Genomic DNA, 16,030 nt, shown 5'->3' on the forward strand with positions numbered 1-16,030 from the left:
GCTCTGGCGAGGTAGCTCCAACAGCATAACAGGTCTCCCTTAGTAGGGTACCTGGAGGAATCTTAGAGTGTAGACATATGCTCACTGGCCACCTTATTAGTTACACCTTGCTAGTAACAGGTTTTGCCTTCTGAACTACCTTAATTACAAGGCAGGATGGATCTATGCTTTCATGTTTACAACAAATTCTGACCCTGCCATCCGAATAGCGCAGCAGAAATCAAGACTCATCCGACCAGGCACTGTTTTTCCAATCTTCTATTGTCCAATTTTGGTTAGCCCTTGTGAATTATAGCCTGAGCAGTTTCTGAAATACCAACAACCATGCCATGTTTAAAGTCACCTAAATCACCTTTCTTCCCCATTCTGATTGAACTTCAGCAGATCATCTTGACCATGTCTATATGCCTAAATGCAGTAAGTTGCTGCCATGTGATTGGCTGATTAGAAAGGTGGCCAGTGAGTGTATATTGAATGGCCACTAGACCAACCAGGTAAAAAAGTCCAAAAAGTTATTAATTATTCAATCACAAAGTAAAAAGAGCCAATGTGTTACGGGTGCAACAACACTCCCCTTTCATCAGGGCTCTTATTATTGTGGGTTGAATTCTCCTTTTAGAGATTGTAGTTGCATAATGTGATCAGTAAAAGTTGCAACTATAGCCCAAAAGGAGAATTCAAACCACAAATACACGCTTTGGACTTTTTCACTCATTTAATATATGTTTTCACTCTAAGCATTACAAATCTGACTGAATTTGTAACTCTTCCCTATGCTAACGAACAACAAATGTTGCTTTTCAGGGGAATATAGGGGAACACAGACAGTTGTAAAAACTTAACAGATGTGCTAACCTTTTCCCATTCTATGACTGACGTTCCAATGGTACATTATTTGTTTAGCTGATTTTCAACTATTTCATTAACTATTTGTATTTACATACAGCTCGTGTAAATTAATTTTTTCTTGTTTCCACAGGCCCGCCTTCTCTTTTTCCACAGTGTCCGTGTAGTTTTGGCCAGCGGAATGAGACTTTTGGGTATTAAATGTAAAATTGATCAAATGTAATGTAAACATCTCTAAGTGCCATGTATCATAACTATTTTGTAATAAAACTAGAAAAATGTTGTGCTTGATCATTTGGTAGCCATGGCTTATCAGCCCTGACACCACAATAATGTTACCTGCAACTTCAAACTCTTCTTACTGCTCTGTTTGTGGCTTCTGTTTAAATGTATGCCAAGGGAAGAAGGTAATTAATTAAGGATCATAAAGACCTAAAAGTTGGGCCTCAGTCACCAGCCATAAAACACATGCTCTGTTTACATCAAAGGGCTGGCAGTCTACGAAGATGTTAATCTCCACGGAAAGTAGAGGGAAAATTGGCCAAGTTTTCTTTACCACTATTCTGAGCTTTGAAAATGAAGTTCTTCACAATGGCTATAGCTACTGAAGTAAATTATGTCTTGTTTTAAAGTGTTTTATTGTTTGTTCAGAATATCTAAATACTATAGTGTGCATAGTCTGGGGTACAGGTTCATTTTATGGCTAGGGAAAGATTCAATATCACCAGCAGTGCTCTCCATCCCATTAGTATGGCAGTTAACCCCTTCATGACTGAGGCCCTTTTTTCAATTTTTGCACCCATGTTATATTCATATAGTGGTACCAAATATGACCATGGGGATAGAGAGGTTCCAACAAAGCTGAATTAACTGGGTGGGTTGTTTATAGCCAATTCAGCTTTGTCAGGTTAAAGTACATCTATCTGCAACAGAAACATTGTAACCTGGCGACAGGACATTTTGGTGAGTTGCCCTGGGGCCCTAAATTCGAGGGCACTCCAATATGCTAATACAGACATTCATTAGCAGTGTCGATTGCTTTTGCACAGCACCCTGATTAGCAGCGCTACACAAACATAGTTATGGGGAAAAAGACAGGTGAGGGAGGGTGCAGGTCAGTTAGCAACACAGCCAGGAATTGTTGGTATTGGTATATTAGAGCACTCCCAGAGCCCAAAATAAAAAATATGTGCAGGCACCATTAAGCTGTCCTTTAGTCAACATGGGATTCTGCTGTTGACAAGCCAACTTTAGAACATTGTGCAGATAGAGACAAATTTATGGATTAAGATAAGATTATATTTTCAGGTCATTGCAGTAATTAAAAGTGTCAGTACACACTGACAAAGAATGTATTTCTATGGTAACTTGTGCAGGAAACTATGATAGCTGCCACACCAACCCCCATAGTAAGTAAATATTTGACCTCATGTAAATATTGTACACAGTTTAAATACTGACTCAAGGCTTTGGTAAAAATGTTTTATTAAAAAAACAAATCTATGTTTACCATTGGCATGTATATATAAAAACCATACACTTAAAAGTATTTAAAGGAAGTGCAAAATAAATTACTGTGGTATCCTCCAAGGGTGGTACTGCTGAATCATTGGTGAATGCTCGAAAGAATAATAGACAAGGAAGTTGTAGTCTTTTGACAACTGGGAGTCTTATAAGCAGCATCTGTTAACAGACATCTAGACTGAGTGTAGATAATCAGTGTGGTATAACTCTTCATATAGTCCTCTCAAGACTCCAAACATGCCTTCTCATAGTCTGTCTATTCCACTTTCGAAGCTGGAATGTTTAATACATTAATTTAACAAATCCGATCATCATAATATACTATATACATAATCACTTGATACAGTATGAGAAACTTTTGATTGATCTGTGCTTCAAATGGCACTGCATATTTTACATTCACTTGCAGAGATGCTTTCCATAGCTGAGCAGTATCCACTACTGCAATGGTAGCTTCTGGACCTTCTGCACTGAAGCATCAATAGAAATACAGATATTACACTGTCTACACAATCAAGTCCTTCGTTGTTAATCACCGGTGCATTAGTTTCTCATTGGCGTGACTGCTGGGCCCTTGTATTTCAATCTTAGTTATGTATTTCCTGGGCAAACCCGTTATATATGGACACACATACAAGCAGGGCTCCAATCGCAAAGGTTAATGCTAGGAGGAAAAGAAAAATATTCTGTGAAAAGACTGACCTTGTAAACAATACCTTTGTTGGTATTCTGGTACCAGAATGGAAGGAAAGATGTGTTAGTCATTAGATCTCATACAAATCAGCTAGATTACAGTATAATGTCATGTTACCAAGGGCAAGGACTGCATCACTCACAGCAAAACTGAAGGAAAGCTGTCAGGCTCGCAGTACTAGAGCTTAAAATGTTTCTTACAGCATATCCAAGAACAACAATGTCATAAATGACAGCTTACCAGTCCTTAGATGAGGTGGCTGCTATTGTTTTCACCTGGTGATTCTGACAGTAACATATTTCCAGTCCTAGGGTGACACCATTCTCTAACCACACTGGATTTATAATGAAGCAGCGTTGTTTTCAACTGAACAGCACCTGCAATCAGATGCAGGCACTGTCTAGGTATTCAGCAGCTTCTGCTGAATGCAATAGCCAGCAGCGGGCCTTCCTCTATCCGCACTATTTAGCATGAGTGGGGAAATCAATGGATTCGAGGAAGGTAAGGCCAGCTTTAGTATTTACAGGTGAAACTCGAATAATTAGAATATCGTGCAAAGTTCATTTATTTCACTAATGCAACTTAAAAGGTGAAACTAATATATGAGATAGACTCATTACATGCAAAGCAAGATAATTCAAGCCGTGATTTGTCATAATTGTGATGATTATGGCTTTACAGCTCATGAAAACCCCAATAACCCCAAATCCACAACCTCAAAAAAGTAGATTATTACATGCAATCAATAAAACAAGGATTGTCCATAGAACAATATCGGACCTCTGAAAAGTACAAGCATGCATATGTACTCAGTACTTGGTTTGGGCCCCTTTTGCAGCACTTACTGCCTTTACTTTAGCACGATATTCTAATTATTCGAGTTTCACCTGTACATACCCTTTAAGGGGTGAACAAAAAAAAAAAGTATGGACAATAACTGCAAACTGTGTATACACAAATGATTCACTAACTGCAAGGAATAGTACTAAAATCAAGAAGGAAGACAATTTGCATGAGCTTCAGAAAAAAAAAGGTACAGTTTTCAAATAACATACTTATCTGTAACCCAAACAACAACACTGAGGCAATGGTTGATATGAGAATTGTTTCAGCTGCAGAGAAGCCCTTCATGATGTTATCTGTGTATTTTACAACCACCGAAGTATAAAGGCCACCAACACTAGCCAGTACTGTGAGAAGAACAGAAAGCCATTAACAACTGTCTATTATAACCATATCATACAGAGGCGTAACTACCGTAGTGACCTTTTTTTTTAAAACAAATTTTAGACAAGAAAAAAAAAAACACTCTCCTCTTTCATGTCCCCAGCTCTCCATTATCTGCCCCTTCATGTCCCCAGCTTTCCTCTCCCGGACTCCACACTCTCCTCTTCCATGTCCCCAGCTTACCCTCATCTCCCCCTTCACGTCCCCAGCTTCCCCTTATCTCCCCCTTCGCGTCCCCAGCTTTCCGCTCCCGGACCCCATGCCACCTTCATAGTTCCAGCTCTCTATCTCCCCCTTCGTGTCCACAGCAGCTCTCGATTCGGCAGCAGTTCTGTGTGATGAGGGGGCGGGGATAACACCACTCCCACTCATTGGCTGCTGCGCCGGCTGGATCATACTTCACGCTGCGCCCGGAACAAGGTGAGGGGAGCAGCGTGAAGCATGTAGGGCCCAGGACAGGAGGAAGAGGTCCCGGGACTGACAGCAGTTACCGGGATAATAGAAATCCTGGTAATCAGCGGTTACCAGGGGCCCCTTCCTCCTGTCCTAGGCCCCCTCCAAATGGAGGAACTCCAGGGCCCGGTCGCGGCCGCGGCCCTGGTAGTTCCGCACTGATATCATAGCAATGTATAAATAGTCAGAATCAAGGTAGAAAAATACAGATTGAAATGCAGTTTTTATGCCTACTTAGACTTTACAACAATAGTGATACAATATATTATGTCTATAGGAATACAGATAAATGGCCACTGTGAATCCCATAAAGCAGGCCTCATTTCTAATGCTGCAGTTTACCATGTGTGCCAAGGCCTAGTATGATATACATATTATACTGTTACATCAATTCTGCTCATGTACTGCATAACTTGGCCAAGAGGCTACACATTTTTCCAAATGGCTGAATTATTTTCTCCATGTTAATATGAAAATCTGTACTTCTCAGGACAAAACTATTTCAGGAGATGTGTTTGCTAATGTTTGAGGTTGTACTTACAAATTACAAACCAGACAAGGTGATTGTAGCCATAGAAAAAGCCCTTTTCCATAATGCCTTCTCTGTCAGAAAGAAAGGCACCAGCTAGTGTCACTACGATGCCAGAGATGTACATCTGGATGTTCCTCACCCATAGGGAAGTGTCTGAACTCTTCAACACTTTCTCAAAATACACTCCTGGAAAACATAAATGAGTTATCAGAATAAAAGTTTTATCAGACACCTGCATTCGTTAGTTCCATATTCTCAGCACTTCTTAACTGGTGTTACAGTTCACATTTGTTCAAAAATCCCTCCCTAGCCCCCTCAAGACATTACGCTGTGCCCCCGGCAGGTCCATACCTACATTCTCTGATAGCTGTGGCCTCCCACGTTTTATGCAGCCCTGCTGTTAAAAATCTATTGTTGGGCTGCCTGAGCACGAATGTTCTAAAACCTGAATAGGCCCCATGTACTGCAGGATACATGTCTGTGAAGGTTCTCATTCATCCAGGTCATGGTATATCTGATAAAAATGAATTCAAGGCAACTGGAGTGTATTTTTCTTGAAGACGTTTCACTGGTCATCCAACCAGCTTTCTCAATTCAGAATGACTTGTACAAAAATTATCTGGGAATAAATATGGTGAACATTGCTCCAATCCACATACTCTGTTAGTCACAACCAGGTTTTTATTGTATTTGCATAATTGGAGTGTAGGAGGTGTTATTAACCTGTCCAGAGAGAGGTGTTAAAACAGCATTGTATGCGGCAGACAATAGCTGTCTCACCCCCCACCTCTATTCAAGCTTGGCTTCTCCATTTTTACATAAATGGCCTCTTCCACACCTATTTTGAACCAGTCCTCCCTGTCTAGGATGTGTGCTTCACTGTCTTCAAAGGAGTGACCTTTTTCCTTTTAGGTGTAGGTACACTGCCGAATCCTGGCCAGAGGGTTTGGCTCTTCTATGCCGTGCCATACGCTGGTGTAGCTGCTGCTTTGTTTCACCAACATACAATTCTGAGCACTCCTCACTGCACTGGACTGCATACATAATGTTGTTCATCTTATGTTTTGTAATTGGGTCTTTTGGGTGAACCAGTTGTTGCCTCAGTGTATTGCTGAGTTTAAAGCAGACAGGAATGTGATGGTTTTGTTTTTAAACATCACATCCCTTCAATACATTGGTACTCGATACTGAAAAACCGTTACAGTACATCCCTAGTTATAATCTTCCTTAATGCGATCCAAAAATAGAAAAAAAACGTTTATTTGATAACTGTGTAACAATTTCCCCCCTCGAACTTTCTCCTTGTACAGAGAACAAATCTGGTAAATGTCAATACTAAATGTAAATTCGTAACATGTATAAAACAAATTAAACCATACACACAATCTACAATATTAACACACAGAATCCTACAAGAGAGAAAACTGCAAATGAGATACCAGAAAATCCTGAGCACAGCACTGCAATGCCCACAGCAACCAATCCCAACAAATTATTTTGTTCAATCTGTGAAATGACAAAATGGAAAATTTACTGTACTGTTATTATTATACAGGATTTATATAGCCCCAACAGTTTGCGCAGCGCTTTACAATATAAGGAAGACATTACAATCAGGGCAGCCATCAGGGGGGTACGGCCGATACTCATGTAAGGGGCCCGGGCAGCCCGCCCGGGTCCCTTACATGACTATCGGCCGACGTTGAAGGGCAAGGAGGCGGAGGCCTGGCCCTAGCAGCGCAGGGCCCCAGCATTGCCGCTCCAGCGGCTTCGAGACAAGCTGGGGCCCCATCAGCAACGCTCACGTTAGTGACGTGACGTCACATCTGGCCGGTCCGGCGGCAGACGAGGCCATGTGTGCAGGTAAGAGGAGCTAGGAAGGAAAGGAGGGAGGGGAAGGATGCAGCCCTGACCAGCCCACCTGAGACCACTTCAGAGCCCACCATAGACAGTCGCAGATGGGCTGTGCAGCATCTATGGTGGGCTCTGCAGGGTTACTCTCAGGTGGGTCCTGCGTCCAGCGCATCACTAAGCCCTGCGTCCAGCGCATCACTAAGCCCTGCGTCCAGCGCGTCACTAAGACCTGCATCCAGCGGCGGGAGGGGGGCGGGCCTAAAGCCGTGTAAGGGGCCCCAAAATTTCTGATGGCTGCCCTGATTACAATCACAATACAATTCAAGACAAGATGGAAGGAGGGCCCTGCCCCTGAGTGCTTACAATCTATAAGGGAAGGGGAAGTTAATCTGTAAGGTACGTTGTCACTCAGCATTCTTTCTTACATCATTCTTACACAAAAAGGATGTTGATTTGCATGCAAAGGTTGAGTACATTATACATTTTTATGACTCGGCAGGGAAGTAGGTTAAGGCAGATCAATTTGCATTTCTAGCCAAATCTTTTTTCACCTTGTGACCTTGCTGACCAATACCCACTCACCATTGAAAGCATTATATTGCTACAGAACTTCTAGGACTGACTGTTTTCAAGTCTGGGACTGGTATATCAGCTGGTATGGGTGACAGCCAATGGTCATCCCTGCAGCTAAGTGAGCAGATAGCAGGAGGGGAGGGTATTGTACGCTAGTTCTCCTTTTCATTTTTTAATAAAAGGTGAACAATCACTTTTATTTTGGATGGCGTAGGGAATAGCTAGCATCCCTGCCGGGTTTGTTGTTACTGCCTGCGTCCTGTTAGGGACAGGAAGTGAAGGGAAATCTCTCCAAGACATAGCAAGAAGTGAGTTGACATTTCTCCATAGTAGGACAAAATTCTATTTCGATGACCACTGTAAAAGTTTGGATTTCTCATCTCTTTCTTTCAAGGTGGCGATGGTCAGCAAGACAGATAATAGGTGTTTAAAGGATAAGTGCACTTTAAACCAAAGCGCAGTCTTCCTCTTTGCCCCTTCCAATAACCTAACTCACCCTTCACAAATGCATACTTGCCTTGACTAGACACTCGCGGTTCCACTGTTTTACCTCCAGCTGTGTAAGTCTTTGCTATCCTGGCCACGCCTGTACATTAATTCCCTCAAAAACTTCTATGGTGCTGTGTCCCGAGGCCACATATCATCGGAGACTGTCCCTTAGAACTCTATGGGGCTGTAATATTTAGCCATGGCCAAGACAGTGAAGATTTGTACCACTTGATGTAAACAGCAGAACCGTGGGCGATTGATCAAGACAAGTATGTATCTGTGGAGGAGGAGGAGGACAGTGGGTTAGATTAAGTCAGGGGAAGAGGGCAAAAAAGAATAAGTACACCTATCTTTAAATCTATCCAGCTGGGACACAGACAGCAATAAAATCCAGACGTAGCTCCTAACCCTTCCTCAGTCTATTAAAAAACTTAAAGAACACTTTGAGTAATTGTATCACTGCAATTCACAATATTCCTCTTAGTACAGTGTAATTTCTAAAAGGAAATCACAGCTTCTCCAAGATATTACGCTGTCAGTCACAGTTGCAACAAATTATGCATGTATTATACTAAAACTATAACTACTGGTATACACAGGGCAAGATTTCCCACAAGGCCACCGAGGCAGGGAGTAGAGGGGTGGCACAGCCGCAGGGCGGGTAGTTTTTTTTCTACATTTAGCTCTGCTTCGGGCTGCCTCTGTCCCTGCTGGCCGCCTCCCTCCCCGCCGTGGTTTTGGGTGTCCCCCGCTCATCCATTTGGGATGGAGAGTGGGGAACAGAGCGGAGAATGTCCATTCTCTGCTCTGCTCCATATAAACACGGAGGCAGGAACATTGTACACACAGTCTTCCTATCTCAGCTGTCACAGGAGAGCCAGCACAGTGCTGTTGCTCAAACTCCTCTATCAGAGGTGACAGGTTCAAAAAATAGAACCTGTAACCTCCAATTGCTATCACACAGGGGCAAATTTAAATAAAAGTTGATAAAATATTAAAAAAATATTTTTAAAGTAAAAAAAATATATGAAATAATAAAAAAGTAAAAAATAATAGAATAAAAAATAAGATAAATAAAATGTAAAAATAGAAATAGAAATGTAAAAAATAATAAAGAAAACATTTAAAATATTAAAACCAACCCTACTGCCCCTTAGAAAGTTTTGAAGCTAGGGCAGAAAACCCTATAGGTGATTCTGTTCCATAATACAGTGGTACCTCGTTTCACGAACGCTTTTGTTCGCGAACAATTTGGTTCACAAACAGGAAGTTCGTCAAAATGTTGCCTCCATTCGCGAACTCTGCATCCGGTGACGAACACGGCCGCGGCCATCTTTGGCGCTCTGACACATGGTCGTGGCTCCCTGTACTCCAGATCACGGTCGCAGACAGAGCTGTGCACACTTACTGTGAAAGCTTTTTTGTGTGCTTTTTAGCACAGTACTGTACAGTATTACTGTATTCAATCCAGCGTGGTTCCCAAGAAAGTGCAGAGCAAGCATGGTGGGAAAAGGAAAGTGCAGAGAGTTAATGAAGGTGACAAGAACGTGCAGAGCGGTAATGAAGGTAACCAGAATGTGCAGAGTGGTAATGAAGGTGACAAGAATGTGCAGAGTGGTAATGAAGGTGACCAGAATGTGCAGAGCGGTAATGAAGGTGACAAGAATGTGCAGAGTGGTAATGAAGGTGACAAGAACGTGCAGAGCAGTAATGAAGGTAAGTAGAAAGTGCAGAGCAAGCATGGTGGGAAAAAGAAAGTGCAGAGCGGTAATAAAGGTGACAAGAATGTGCAGAGCATTAAGGAAGGTGACAAGAATGTGCAGAGCGTTAATGAAGGTGACAAGAACGTGCAGAGCTGTAATGAAGGTAACCAGAATGTGCAGAGCAGTAATGAAGGTGGCCAGAATGTGCAGAGCGGTAATGCAGGTGACAAGAATGTGCAGAGTGGTAATGAAGGTGACCAGAACATGCAGAGCGGTAATTAAGGTAACCAAAATGTGCAGAGCAAGAATGGTGGTAAAAAGAACGTGCAGAGCGAGAATGGTAACAAGACGGTTTTGAAGAAAATAACCATTGAATTGAAGAAGGAAATTGTAGAAAAGTATGGTATTCGTGTGACAGATCTGGCCTCGGAGTACAAGGTGGTGAAGTCGACCATCTCGACTATTTTGAAGAATAAAGATGCCATCAAAGGAGCTGATGTGGCAAAAAGAGTAACAATGTTAACCAAGCAGAGGACACAAGTACTGGAAGAGGTGGAAAAACTTCTGTTAGTGTGGTTGAATGAGAAACAGCTGGCAGGTGATAATGTTAGTGAAGCTATGATCTGTGAAAAAGCCAGGAAATTGCACAGTGATTTACTGCAGCAAAACCCCTCCACAAGTTCGTCTAGTGATGAATTTAAAGCCAGTAGAGGGTGGTTTGTTAAATTCTGCAAGAGAAGTGGCATCCACAGTGTGATAAGACATGGTGAGACTTCCAGTTCTGACAAGGCCACTGAAAGACTTTGCGGAATTCATGAAGGCAGAAGGATACGTCGCTCAACAAGTGTTCAACTGCGATAAAACAGGGCTCTTTTGGAAGAAGCTGCCGAACAGAAGCTATATTACGCAGGAGGAAAAGGCACTGCCGGGGCTCAAGCCCATGAAGGACAGATTGACCATTTTGTTGTGTGCAAACGCAAGCACCGATCTGAAGATTAAGCCACTACTGGTGTACCATTCCCAGTCCCTTCGTGCATTCAAGGAACAGAATGTGAACAAGGCCAGACTGCCTGTCATGTGGAGGGCCAATGCGAAAGCTTGGGTTACAAGGCAATTGTTCATGGAATGGCTGCACGAGGTGTTCGCACCCACCGTTAAGAAATATCTTTCTGACAACCAACTGCTTGAAAGGTGCCTTCTTCTGATGGACAATGCCCCGCCACTCCCTCCAGCCTTGGTGGATGATATGGACACTGAGTATGACTTCATAAAGGTCAAGTTCCTCCCCCCAACACAACACCTCTTCTGTAGCCCTTGGAACAGAAAGTGATCTGCAACTTCAGGAAGCTGTACACAAAGGCGCTCTTCACCAGGTGTTTTAATGTCACTGAAGGGAGGTCCTTGACTCTGAAAGAGTTCTGGAAGAACCACCTCCTCTCCCCATGCTGCCCTGTTCATCCAATGGAGCTATGAGTAAGAACCCCGGGAAGGCTCAGCATCTGTCATCCTCACATGACAGTGCTCAGGCCAGGCCACTGCATTGTGGGGAGAAAGGAGGTCACATGCTCCCCAATATTCAAACATACCAGGTATTTTTAAACAACTCTTTTTTTTTTTTAATCAGATAGTTTTTATTGGCTTTTTTACAAACACAGTCACATTCAGTAAATTGCATGTGACCAGAATAACGTACATATCATGAGAATACAAAATCGTGTACAAAGTATTCATAAACATGGAACAAGGGCAGGAGTATCAAGCAAAAATATAAAAAAAGTGAGAACACAAACAAAAATAAAACAAAGAGAAAAAGGAAGAAAAAGGAGAGGAAGAAGAGGGTACACCAAAAAGAAAAAGTAGTAACCAGCCTCTACCACAAGGCACTATATACCTCACTATGTACAGGTCGATACATAAAAACATATATCAAAAGTGGCTGTGAAAAAACATTCTACACCAATTGCACTCACACATCTCCATTGTCTTGGTCAACCCAGGAGAGGGTTGAGTAAAGATCTAATAAAATCACAAAAAATGAGAAAGCGCCACTACTGTAGAAACCCACCCATTTCCCACTTAGGCTTGACAAAGAGGCAGAGCCTCGAAACGCGTAGCCGCCGGCATTGGACACTGCCCCTGTCCATCTCCTTTATTCCCCTTCGTTTTTTGACACCCTCGAGACACGCTCGTATTGACTCCTTCGGTCCCTGAACAGTCCGGCATTTGACATTGCCTTATATCCGCACAGCTGCGGCTCAGCCTGGCCAGCTGAGACCGCAGTGTTCTAACGATCACCCCTGACAGCTATCAGACTGCTCTCCAGCATCTCTAAACGAGCTGACACGCCATATGCCGACATCAGTAACGTGAGTGGGTTTCTAGAGTAGTGGCGCTTTCTCATTTTTTGTGATTTTATTTGTGTACTCACAGGGTTCCTCTCCCTGTTTTTGACAGAGCCTGCACACTGTACTCCTGTTTTATTCACGGTTTGACTACACACATTTCACAGGCTTAATAGGTTTTTCACGCAGCAGTGAGTGCGCTCTAGCCTTTTGTTGTATTATTTGCTTGAGTAAAGATCTAATAGCTCATATGGGGAGGGTCAAGGAGGCACCCCAGCAGGGCGGGTGGATAACCATTCAGACCAAATTGAATAAAATCTATGAATGACGCCCCTTTCTTGGTACGTGATACGCTCAAATGCAATAATTCTATCAAGCTCCTCTTTCCAGTTGGAGACCGTAGGCGGAGACTGAGAGATCCACTTACGGACAATAAGAAGGGTGGCTGTAAACAGTGCCCGCCTAAGGGCCAACACTAGTGGAGGATCAAATTGTAAATCGTCATCGAATACGCCCAAAAGGCACATAAGTGGAGAGGGCGTCAGGTGGACATTGAAGACAGAGTTAAGCGTATGCACGACCTGCGACCAGTATCGCACTAGTTTTGGGCAACGCCATAGTAAGTGGATCAGGGACCCTTGATGGAAACCGCACTTGGGACAGAAGGGATCCTCACGGTAGCCTATCCTAAAAAGGAATTCCGGAGTGCGGTAGGTCCTATGCACTATGAACAGTTGCGTCCTTTTTAAACAACTCTAGTTAGTAAATGGGGTGCAGTGGAGAGTAAGGGAAGGTAAATATCTACATTATAGGAGGTGGGCTATCATGCAAACTGTTTTTTTTGCTCTGAATGGGCAAAGTGACAGGTTAAATGCTTTATTTACATTACAAATAAAACCAGTGCTTGAACTATACTGTTTCTACAGGTGCCTATAAATGATATACCTAACTACTTCATCCATACACTAAGTAGCAAAATCTTAGGCAGATTTAGTCATACATATAGAAGGCTTTCCAGATCTGGTAAGGAGCAATGGAAGCTATTATATTAATTAGGGCTGCAACAACTAATCGAATTCATCGATGATGATCGATAATGAGAATCGTTGTCAATGATTCTCATTATCGATTAGTTGATACCGATTTAACGATTAGTTGAATTCCCTCCCGCTCTGCTTCTCCGTTCTCTCCCTCGCTGGGAACCGCTGCAGGCTGCGGTCTGTGTCCCCTTCCATTAGAGGGGACACAGACCGCTGTAGCCATTGCCCATTGGAGAGTAGAGATCGCTGTGCCCCATTTCACCTCCCGTGCCCCGTTCTACCTGCCGTGCCTTGTTCTGTGCCCCATTCCTCCTGCCGTGCCTTGTTCTGTGCCCCGTTCTTCCTGCCGTGCCTTGTTCTGTGCCCCGTTCTTCTTCCTGCTGTTCCCCGGCAGTAGAAAGCCGGTGTTCTAGTGTCAAGTCTCCAATCCAGCAGCTGAGAGCAATAGCCAGTCTGCTACTGGCTATTTTAAATTGCCGTAGCCAATAGCAGACTGGCTATTGCACCCGCCCACTGCCTGCTGTCAATCAGCAGAGGAGGACCTGAAGGAGAACTTTCTCCTTCAGTTCCCTCTTCTGTTGATTGACAGTAGGCAGTGGGCGGGTGCACTTGCCAGCTTGCTCTTGCAATTTGAAATAGCCAATAGCAGGCAGTTTATTGCTCCCAGCCACTGCCATTGCGTTACACTACGCAAAAAAAGGTATATATGAAGAAACCAAACCAGATACAAAAACAGTTGTATTTGTTTTTTCCCTTTTCGTTTCTGTCTTTTCTCACTTCAGTTATATATTGAATAAGAAAAGTATCCTTTAAACCTTTGATTCTCAACTGGTGGGTCGTGACCCAAAAGTGGATTGCGACCCCGTGTTCAGTGGGTCGCCGCATGCCTTCCACTTTTCTAGGTGAGAGGCTCCTAAGCCTCCCCCTAACGCAGCACTGTCAGTTCTCGTGTCAAGCAGCCATTCAAAATATGTTGCCCGATGCCGAGTGCCAGCTTGAGGCAGTGTGAGTGCGTGTATGTATGTATGTCTGTGTTTTTGAGTGCTCGTTCACACTAGTACAGTGCGTTAATGGCATAGTACCATGTGAGTAACGCACCGTACCACGCAATCGCACTTACCGTGCATTCTGGTGTGAGAGGTGTGTTGCGTTGCTATTCATTTGAATGGTACCCCAAACACACCTCCCACCAGCATATTAAAGCGAGTCAGTTGGGCAGTAAAACGTAAATATAAAAGTGCAGAAGCTTACCTGAACTTTAGTAGTCTCTACTGGACTATACTGGACTAGAGTGACTCCTCCACATAAGATGAAAACAGAAAGCCACTGAAGTTTACTTAATGAGCGGTTTAACATCAGCACTGTACATAAAGCAGTGCACGGGATTTTCAACTGATAAGTCACCTAGAGACACATAATACATTGGGGAAAACAGGTTTAGGATTAGCTGAATACTCTGAAAGTTCAAACAGTCCTACAAAATGCATTTGTTACTCTCCTAAGCTCTTCTATCACTGCTACTTACCTGGTACACAGCTGCATCAAGATTACTAAGAGCCACAAAGGCCATGTTGTTCTGCAAAGCATACACCAGGGAAGGTACAGACAACTTCAACATCTCCATTGGACTTCCCAACACATTCGCCCTTAAAGAACTGATCAATCTACTAGCGCTGCCAGTTTCTCTATGGAAAAAAACAGAGTAGAACATTTCCAGAACATGCAGCAAATTAAACATTCGTCATATGATCCAACAATGACTGATAACAGAAACTCCATTTTATTAAATGAAATGTAGTGCTAAATAAAGAGTTTTAACACAGAGAGAAAGATTAAAGGGGAATTATACTGGTTTTTGGTTACTTTATTTTTAATACACATTCTTAAACTGGTGTTTTATGTCTCATTGTTTATATAGACATTGTATTGTTCTCAGCTCCACTGAAATAATTCTGTAATGTGGGCAAAAACAAATTAGATTAGATGCAAAATTAAAGAGGATTTTAGGAGGAGTTTCCACTTCAACCAAACCTGCCAGCCTTTCAAATATTTCAAACTTAAATGTCTGGTAATCTATCTGCCACACAGCAGTTACATCAGAAGCAGATTACCTATAGGACATATGATGTCAGTTCTTTATAAGTATGATGCAAAGAAGGTGGAAGTTCTCTAAAAACGTCAGTTCTCCTACCTCTATACCTCTTATGAACTTGAGCCATTTTTACATTTCCATTATTTGGGAAAAACACTCTCATTATTGAAGATAAAGTGATACATGAATTGTTTTTTGGGGTACACATTAGGCTTTCTTTTGGCTAAATTGTCTTGCAAAAATTATTTTATTTTGCATGTATTATATAGACCAGGGGCACCCACACTTTTTCGTCTGGAGATCTACTTTTCAAATGACGAGCTCAATGAGATCTACCAACGAAAAAACACCTGCATTCAGGGGCGGGAGGGGGTGTGGTGGTGCATTGAAGTCAACGGCACCGCAGGTAGTCCCCTCGCCCACAGTGCGATCGCCTACACCCGGAACCAGGGCACATTAGTGCCTGCATTCCAGTCCAGTGCAATCCGCAAAAATGCTGGGAGCACTGTTTTTGCAGATCGCACTGGACCGGAATGCAGGCACTAATGTGCCTGCGTTCTGGGTGCGGGGGATCGCACTGTGGGCGGGGGGCATATCTGCGGTGCCATTAACTTCAATACAACCCCACACCCCCTCCCGCCCCTGAATGCAGGAACCCCAC

The 16,030-nt window shown here is 43.0% G+C and overlaps 1 protein-coding gene across 1 annotated transcript in view; it reads right to left on the reverse strand.

Moving 5' to 3' along the window:
• Positions 1 to 2,623: 2,623 nt before the first annotated feature.
• Positions 2,624 to 16,030, reverse strand: part of LOC108785300 (CMP-sialic acid transporter-like) — a 15,362-nt gene continuing 1,955 nt past the window's right edge. Inside the window, exons 2-7 of the mRNA XM_018554341.1 lie at positions 14,803 to 14,962; positions 14,529 to 14,681; positions 6,716 to 6,782; positions 5,286 to 5,462; positions 4,120 to 4,254; positions 2,624 to 3,034 (exon numbers count right to left, since the gene is read on the reverse strand). Coding sequence (XP_018409843.1) covers positions 2,958 to 3,034; positions 4,120 to 4,254; positions 5,286 to 5,462; positions 6,716 to 6,782; positions 14,529 to 14,681; positions 14,803 to 14,962 — 769 coding nt within the window. The 3' untranslated portion in view covers positions 2,624 to 2,957. The remainder of the gene's footprint in view (positions 3,035 to 4,119; positions 4,255 to 5,285; positions 5,463 to 6,715; positions 6,783 to 14,528; positions 14,682 to 14,802; positions 14,963 to 16,030) is intronic.

Source organism: Nanorana parkeri, unplaced genomic scaffold (assembly GCF_000935625.1).
Source record: "Nanorana parkeri isolate BGI_ZX_2015 unplaced genomic scaffold, ASM93562v1 scaffold154, whole genome shotgun sequence".
Classification (NCBI taxonomy): Eukaryota; Metazoa; Chordata; class Amphibia; order Anura; family Dicroglossidae; genus Nanorana; species Nanorana parkeri.